The 8871-nt window shown below is 30.0% G+C and overlaps 1 protein-coding gene across 1 annotated transcript in view; it reads left to right on the top strand.

Moving 5' to 3' along the window:
* LOC107441357 (cubilin) overlaps positions 1-4391 on the top strand; it is a gene marked incomplete in the record, with an annotated part of 195714 nt that extends 191323 nt beyond the window's left edge. The window contains 2 exon segments of the mRNA XM_071185787.1: positions 1233-1344; positions 3407-4391. Of these exon segments, the coding sequence (XP_071041888.1) occupies positions 1233-1344; positions 3407-3528 (234 nt within the window).
* Between the last annotated feature and the right edge of the window lie 4480 nt (positions 4392-8871).

The following is an 8871-nucleotide window of genomic DNA, read 5'->3' on the forward strand; positions in this document are numbered from 1 at the left end:
GTAAAAAAAAAAAAAAAAAAAAAACTAAAGAAATACAACTCGTATCACGAATTCAATGATGCGGGTACCATTCTTTACTTTTTTTTTTTACTTTCAACTTAATGTCAGTAAATATCTCATCGACCAACCGATTTGCTATTGTTATCAATCATTGTAAAAAGCATTGTACCGTGCTAAATACATCCTCTAAATGCTTTCACCATCTCATCCAAATCACTACACTACATTATTGTTAGCACTCTTATTATTCCAAAATGAAAAACCATATTCTCCTTAGGTGATACAAAATAAGTTATTTTTTTATCAGGAATATATTAATGGTATTACGTTACGGAAAATGACAATTGCTAATAGGCTTTCTATCAGGCTAAAAGTCTAAATGTTTTCTCCATCTCATCCAAATAACTACACTATATCATTGTTCGCAATCTTATATTCCACAATGAAAAACCATATTCTCTTTAGATGATGCAAAATAAGTTATTTTTTATCAGAAACATATTGATGGTATTACGTTACGGAAAATGATAGTTACTAATAAGCTTTCTATCAGCATTACCGGTTCTTGATTAAGCTCTTTTGAAATGATTGTTTACAATTATCAGATGATTGAGAAGAAAACGATAAAAACTTATTTGTTTTTAATTAATTTCGTTTCTTTTTTAAGTTTGAAAATATTATAAATTAAATGAAATTTTAAAAGATGTAAATTATATAAAATTTAAAAGCTGGTATATATATATATTAGATAGATAGATATATGGTTTAAACTTCACTTGCTTTTGGGCTACCCGTGAGAGGTTTTCTTGACTATATCTCTGTATTACACAAATATGGGTTATCTTTAATCGAAATTTCTTCCACGAAGGCTAGTTTATGTCTCCCCAGAAGTCTTTTTGTTTTCGGGTTGGGTTCAAAATTATAAGGCTTCAGAATTGAATATACAGTTACAAACCCAGTAATAGGTAGGCTGTTCAACCCCCATTATATGTAAAATAAAACCACTAGAATAATCTCAAATGACAATAATTAAACATGTTAAGATATGATATCTGCCATAAAACTATGGGTTGGTCCTTACCCAATATAAAGGTGTTAAATTGACAGCTCTATTCAATCGTTTCTGAATGTTTCCTAGTAAGACCTGTGGTCTTTTCCAAAAACATTCAGAATCGAAGAATGTTTTCTCAAATTTCTATTCAAATTTCGATCTATGTTTTTTCAAATTTCAGGATATACCAGCAGAACATAACTCCAGGAGCAATAATGTTATGATTAAGTTAGTAACAAACAGCACAAATACTGGATCAGGTTTCCTGATTCACTTCAAGAGCAATAGTTATTGTAAGTATTTATGACTGGTTAAAATATTAATGTACTTGTTTATTATTTAATATTAATTACTTTTAGAGTAATTCATCAGGAAGTTACTATCACTAATTATATTGACTTTCACTTATTATACTAGTTATTTCACTGATTTAATTCTGTAATACTCTTTTTTTTCTTTCTGTACATAATGTGGAGCTATTTGGTTTTGCAGCAGTTTTTAATTTGAAGGAGTTTGCATTTTTTAAATAATTTAATTAGTTCAATATCAAGAAAAACTTCGGAAAAAAAATTCCCAACTCTGAAAAGAAAAATGCACACGTACCCTAACGGAAGCATGCTACAAGAACGAATCAACCCTCTTCAAATTCAGACATTCTTCTCTTACGAAAATAATTTCCATGAAAAAAACAAATAAGAATGTCTTTTACATTTTGTTAGATTTCTTACATTTTGGTCCCAGATAGCAAAATAAGGTTTATTTTCACTCAACAAAAACCTTTTGATGTAAACCTAAAAAGGTTTGTTGTGCGGTTTACATGTAAGCCTTCTAACATTAAAACGAGATCTGTGACTATCTGCTCTATTCTAAGCACATTACCCTAATCCAAAACATAGGAGAACAACCTTCTATATAAAAACCTTAAATCGAGATTGACTTAGGTCTTTCAAACGTGAAAAAATCCTTTAACAAAGCTATAGTTTCAGTGTGTAAATAATCTTAAATCTAGGTAATTATAAGGTTTATTTTTCGCAAAGTCTTGTATGCTCAGCTAAAATCCACCTTGTAATGAAATTTTAATGGACAATGCAATTTGATCCTATCGCTAGTGTGACGTCAGTTATAACGTCATTATGGACATAAGCAACGCCTCCACACGGTTTTTTATAGGTAGTCCGATCAGACCACTGTGAAGGATATCCCCTAATTGAACGAGCCATTTAATATAGAATATAGTTAAAATAAGAAAGTGGTAGCAAATATATGACTAAAAATTTATTTCATTTATGAATATTATTGGTTTGCCTTATTTACTTGTCAACCACTACAGATTCAATTTTCAAATATATAAGATAAATTTCTCTCAATTACTTTTATAAAATGAATTTTCCACCCGGCATANAACGTTTACTCATGCTGATACAATTCTGAACAACTCCAAAATCAAACAAACACAGTTTAGAGCAAGCTGCTCAATTTATTTTTGATTCCTTTTTAGTTATTCAAGCAAAGAGCTTGAAACATTCATAAAAGCAACTCCATTGCCTGCTTACCTCATTGTTCAACCAAAACTTTTCTAAAATTCCAGATGAATGGAATAGGGGCCGCTTCGCGGCCCAGGTGCCCAATAAAATCGAAACACTAGGACTAGGACTTTTATAAAAGGTTTTTGGGTTCATGCGCACAACTGCTTCACTTTTTAAACAGTCTGCGCGAACTACTTATAAGAAACCGTGTGGAGGCTTCTTGATGTAGGAGGTGATGACATATGTGATCATTTTACCTAAATGACAATACTTTTTAAAAAAGCTTTAAAAAATAATTTTTAATCCCTTTAGAATGAAAGGTTTGAAACTGCAATAATTTTGTTTTATTGAGAAAAGGTTTTTAGTGCAAACATTGTCGTGACGATAAAAAGAAAATTACGACACAAGCTTGCTCAGGCCTGCAAGCGAGACGGAAAAGAGAAAACACTGGTAGTAAAACTATTTCAATAATAGTTAATTTTCGGAAGGAATACCTCTATTCTAACAATAAACAATCCTCTGTTATTAATTTATTCTCGGGGAAGAAGCCATTCAATATCTAAATTGAGTCCATTAAAAATAATTGGTAGTTATGGATAATTTATTATTCCCGAAAAAAAGCGAAAAATGAAATTTATTTGGTACCAGTTTTTACTCTTTTCCGTCTTGATATATATAAACTTTCAGCCTTGAGCTTAATGTAAGGTTACATGCTTTCTGAGATTTGTTCTATTCATTCGCATGTTTAAAATACTCGGAATGTAAAGGATTAAGTTTTGAATTAATAACTTACCTTACGAAAGATTAGAACCTATTTTTTGTTTTGCAGTTTCATCATCAATGACACCATTGATTCAGCGTGAAGATGGTATGGATAGTGACGACGCATACTTTTTGATGACTCCCCAAAGTTACCAGGAGACATCTGGTTATCGTCCTCGTCATGGCTGATAATCAGAGCTAATGGAGGTTTTTCTAATTTAGCAACTACTTCAATTTAATTATTTTCGCCTCGTTCTTATTAGATTTTCATTAAATCTGAGTTACTATGATGAATATTTATGTGATTAGGACATTTTATGATAAATTTTCAACGACAAAAAAACATGTTTAATGATATAAAATTTACTACCATTATAATTATATTGGTGGACATTCCTGGATCACGTAATTAACACCTACAAGCTACTATATCAAACTAAATGCAGATTGTAACAGAAAATAGAATTAAGTAATTCGAAAAAATATTTATCAAGAAAAATGCACCTTATTATATGTCCTATTAGATATGAACTTTTATGACCCTCTGCTACAGTCCAATTTTCGAACTTTTCTCATTAATACAGAGTGGAAACTTGGCCACTTTTTTACTGTGTATTTTAGAACAACTATTTACTTTGTTAAATAGGCTTTTTAACAAAATTTGTTTTTGTTTTTTAATGTTGCGAACTATTATGCAAAACTTAATAAAAACTATTTATTATATCTATGAGTACTATTAATGTGTTTTAAAATACAATTGTTATGTCAGAAGTTATAGTTCTGCTTTATATTCTTTGTAAATAGAACAGGCGTTTTAAGGGTGCGCAATTTCCCCCACGCTCTTGGATATGTGCACTTGAATCCCCTGTGATAATATAAAAATTTCCAATTTTCTAACTATTCTCATTAATACAGACGGGAAACTTGGCCATTTTTTTCCCTCTGTACTCTGAAATAACTATTTATATTGTTAAATAAGCTTTTTACCAAACTTTGTTTTTTCCAATGTTACGAACTATTATACAAAAACTGAATAAAAACTATTTATTATATCTATGAGTGTTATTTGTGTGTTTTAAAATACAATTATTGTGTCAGAAGTTGTAACTCTGCGTTAAACTCTTTGTAACAAGAATAGGCGACTCAAGGCTACGCAATTTACCCAAGCTCCCACGTGAGTTTGAATCCAGCCGGCCGAAGACTCCCAGTGTAGTAAATGGTGACTGGTGCTCGTTAAATATGTCTAGTCACAAAGTCCTCCATTTTCTCATAACAAATCCGGGAGTACTGGATTGGAGATTGATCGTTCTCTGGTTCAGGAATCTGTGAATATGGTCCGTCCTATAAACGGGTGAGGCAGAAGTCGAATTCTCGGTCATAGATGGTGCCACTGGAAAACAAGAATAATTTCACCCCCCCCCCAGTGTCTTATAGGCCTACGACGACGACAACATCAAATTTCTCCAATTTTTTTTTCTTTTTTTTTTTTGCTAACCATATGAAAATAATATAGTCCTATTTAGGGCTAGTTATCACATGCTGAACGATTAATACCAAGATGACCTTTACATACCTGCCAACTTTTACGCATTTGGCGTATAATTTTATTTTTATATTTAAAGTGGTAGTAAATATATATATTTTTATCTTTTATAAACTTAATTTTTAAATGATTTTAATCACCACTTTTCTTAATAAAAATTAAGCACATATATAAATATGTGTTACTATTATGGTTGTCAGCTTAAGCATTTTCAAATACAATGTATTTTTTTTGCTCAAAATTGAAATTTTAATACCACTGGGAAAAATCATAATGGAAAGGATTAAAAGTTTGCAGGTATGCCTTTATGTTAACTATTTAATTTATAATTTTGCTGAACAGCGACCAGGGAAAACTAAAATACTGGTACTAAAGTTTTTACAGTGATCTTCGAAAACCCATTCCTTTACCATTCTAATATTACAATCTGAGAGCAAAAATTTATTAACAGAATTATATTTGTTTTAAATAATTGAAAAGTTAAAGTGATGCTTATCTTTTAATGTATAACAAAGATTACCACCAGTTTTTTTAATTTTTTTTCAGTTTAAAGTTTCTGGTCAGTTAAATTAAAAATACATGTTTTAACCCTCTGCATCCCGAGTACTCTAAAATTTTGTTTGAACAAATGTAAGCACAAAGTCATTTCAAAACTCATAACACAGTATTTTTTATTTAATTTTTAAAATTCTTGAAATAAAGTGGTTACTAATTATAAAGGAATAAAAATTTGTAATTTTAGAGTGGTGACTGTTGCTGACGCACCAGAGTGGAAAGGGTTAACTTTCGTCAAAAAAAAAACAAAAAAAAAAAAATTTTTAAAAAATATTGCTTTTCCTTCTTGAGGTTTTGAAATGAGACCAAGAAAAATGAGGACAAAAACAAGAAGAATGTTGGGACAAGAGATGTATTAACCTATTGAATTAATTAAGTGCAAGCCAAAATTCTTTTTCAGAACTTTTTTTAAAATTAAAAAAAAAATAATAATAAAATAAACGACACTGCACCAACTATTAAAAGATAGAATACTTCGTTTAACGGAAGACAAATACAACACTATCCAATCATAAAAGGCTAAATTAAAATTTATCAAAAATATTAAATTTAGAAATATGGGACTAAGTTATTACAAAGAAAGAAAAAAAAAGGGAAATTAATACTAAGAATATTAATACTAAGTTGAGTATTACAATTTTAACTGGTTAGACAGTTTGATCCTTAGAGTTTAATTTACAATACTAGTTATTTCCAAAAGAAATATTCGTTGAAATGGTCGAAATATCTTCCCGTTTTTAATTTTAACCCTTACATCTCGGAAAACATCAAATCTTTTATAAATTTCAGTGATTTTGGATGAACGAAAATCAACCTATTTTTTGATATCTCCCACCCTCGGGTGAGGTTAAATGCTTAAAGAGTAAAATATATTTCTTATAAAAACGAGTTTTTGTTTAACAGAGTGGAGTGTTTTACACGTTTGTTTTACAAATTTTTGGGGGGGAGGATGGTTTTTTACCGAATTGTACCCTTTTAACTCAGGATTCTTTCATGCTTGAAAAAAAAAAACGCAATTTTTTAAAGTTAACAAAACAAAACTCATTGTTTGTAAACTTTCCTAATAAAACCTGGAAACCACTAAAATTGTTATTAAACATTAGGAGAGAGGCGCGATGGCTCAGGGGATAAAGCGTTCACCTTCCATTTAGGTAAACCAGGTTCGAATCTCAGCGATGGCAGGACGATACGAATTCCCCATCCGGCTTGCACCAACCACAGTGGTAGTAAAAAGTGAACCGGCTGAGCGTATTAACCCAAATTCTATTTTAAGAGTGACTAAGGGAAATTTATCATATATATTTGAAAATTGAATCTGTAGTGGCAGACAAGTGAATAAAACAAACCAATCATATTCATAAATTAAACAAATTTTTAGACATATATTAGCCATCACTTAATTTTTACTAGATTTTCAAGTTAAGAGCTCTTTCGTAAACTGGTTTTGTCTTCATAGAAAGCCTTAAATTTCTAAACACCGCGTTTAAGACCTACAAGATCTAAGCGTGAGAGCATATTGCAACAACACTTTGAGGAACTACACAATTTGATTACGCAAATCAACATCTATTTAGGGTTGTTTTATCAGCAGTTAACATTTTTCTCAGCCATTTAGTCATGGTTTTTCAAATTCCGATATTTTTAATAAGATATTATTAAAACACACGCATTTCGTATGAGAGTAATCACTTTTTGACAAACTGAATTCGCAATGATACCACCCTAAATCAACATTGCTTTCCGATCATTTTTTAGGCCAATTTCACATGGTTTTTTAAATTTTGATATTTTTTTTCAATTAGTATGATGACATGAGAATCATTAACTATCATTACGCATTTGAGTCCAAGGCTACATTGCTTAGCAAAACTAACATTTAGTGAAACACAGGTTTGTTGTTTCTACTCAAAGTCATTAATACATATAGAATGTCTATTTGTATTGGCAATATATCAGAGGGCCAACAAAATTGTTTTGTGAGATTACTAATCCTGCTCCAAGTTATTAATGAATCATAAATTGCAGATACATGAATTGAAGATTCATTATGTATCTAAAGGCCAAGAAAATTGATTTGGAAGACACAGGTTACTAATTTTGCTCCAAGTTATTAATGCATTCTGAATTACGAATACATGAATTACAGATTTATAATGTATCTAAGGGAAAACAAAGTTGATTTGGAAAACACAGGTTTACTAATCCTGCTCCAAGTTATTAATACATTCTAAATTGCAGTTACATGAATTGAAGATTCGTGATGTATCTAAAGACCAACAAAGTTGATTTGGAAGACACATGTTTTCTATCACCGTTCTAAGTTACTAATGCATGCTAAATTGCATATACAAATATTTATCGATTCGTTTATAAGCTTAATATAAATAATAATTTTTAAAAAATGAAAGACACAAATAAAACACGAAACAGCTTTTTTTAAACAAATGAATATAATGCAACGCTTTATTTTGAATAAACATTATTACAAACTTCATCCTCTTCTTAATTCCAAAAATAGTACAAGTAAATGCAACCTTAAACCAGATCCCTTTTTTAACTTCTGAATGTCTCTTGTTCATATACTGCTTTTTGTATATCATAATACTAGTCACATGCACACAACTATTATGCATGGGTATAGCAAACAGCATGATCAACAACAAATGAGTATAAGACAGACAGAATATTTTTAGGGGATCACTTGTTTTGCACTAATATACATTAGGTTTTTTTTTTATGGCAAAAAAATCGAGGCACAAAATCACTTTAAAAAATTTAACTTCTAATAATCAATAAAGATAATATATGTATATATATCATTTTTTTTTCTTATTTTTTTCATTTGAAGTCACAATTGCTCCAGCAATGTTGTTTGTAAAACAGCACCAAATACATTAGTGCTCTGGAAAAGGATCAAAATTACGTAAGCTCCAAAAAGTGTAAACTCTGATAGTATATGGACAGTGCATGAAAATGTGTAGCCTTTGATTTTATATAAACATAAACCATTTTTAATTAGAGGTGGACAAATAGAAACAGCATCTGCATTAGTTTATCGATACACACTCAGTTCCTAAGGCAAAATTTTACATTTTTACAACATTTAACACTCTAAGACTAAGAAGCATATAATAGCAGTATACGAAACGCTAGGATATATGAGTTTAATGATATTTCATTTTATATTATATGGCAGTTATAGTGGGATATTTAACAAAGTTCTACACTTGAAAGTAGTGGAAATTCTAGAATATATGAGTTTGTCGAAAGGTGAAGTGTTTTTATTATATATAATGCAGCTACATTGGGTACTTAAATATTGCTTGACAGGTAAAAGAAAGTATTACATATAAAAATTTTCAGAGTGAATCTGAATATGCAATTTATAAAAAATAAAAACGAAAATCGTAGACCACGCTGAAAAAAATCTAAAT

Source organism: Parasteatoda tepidariorum, chromosome 9, assembly GCF_043381705.1.
Source record: "Parasteatoda tepidariorum isolate YZ-2023 chromosome 9, CAS_Ptep_4.0, whole genome shotgun sequence".
Classification (NCBI taxonomy): domain Eukaryota; kingdom Metazoa; phylum Arthropoda; class Arachnida; order Araneae; family Theridiidae; genus Parasteatoda; species Parasteatoda tepidariorum.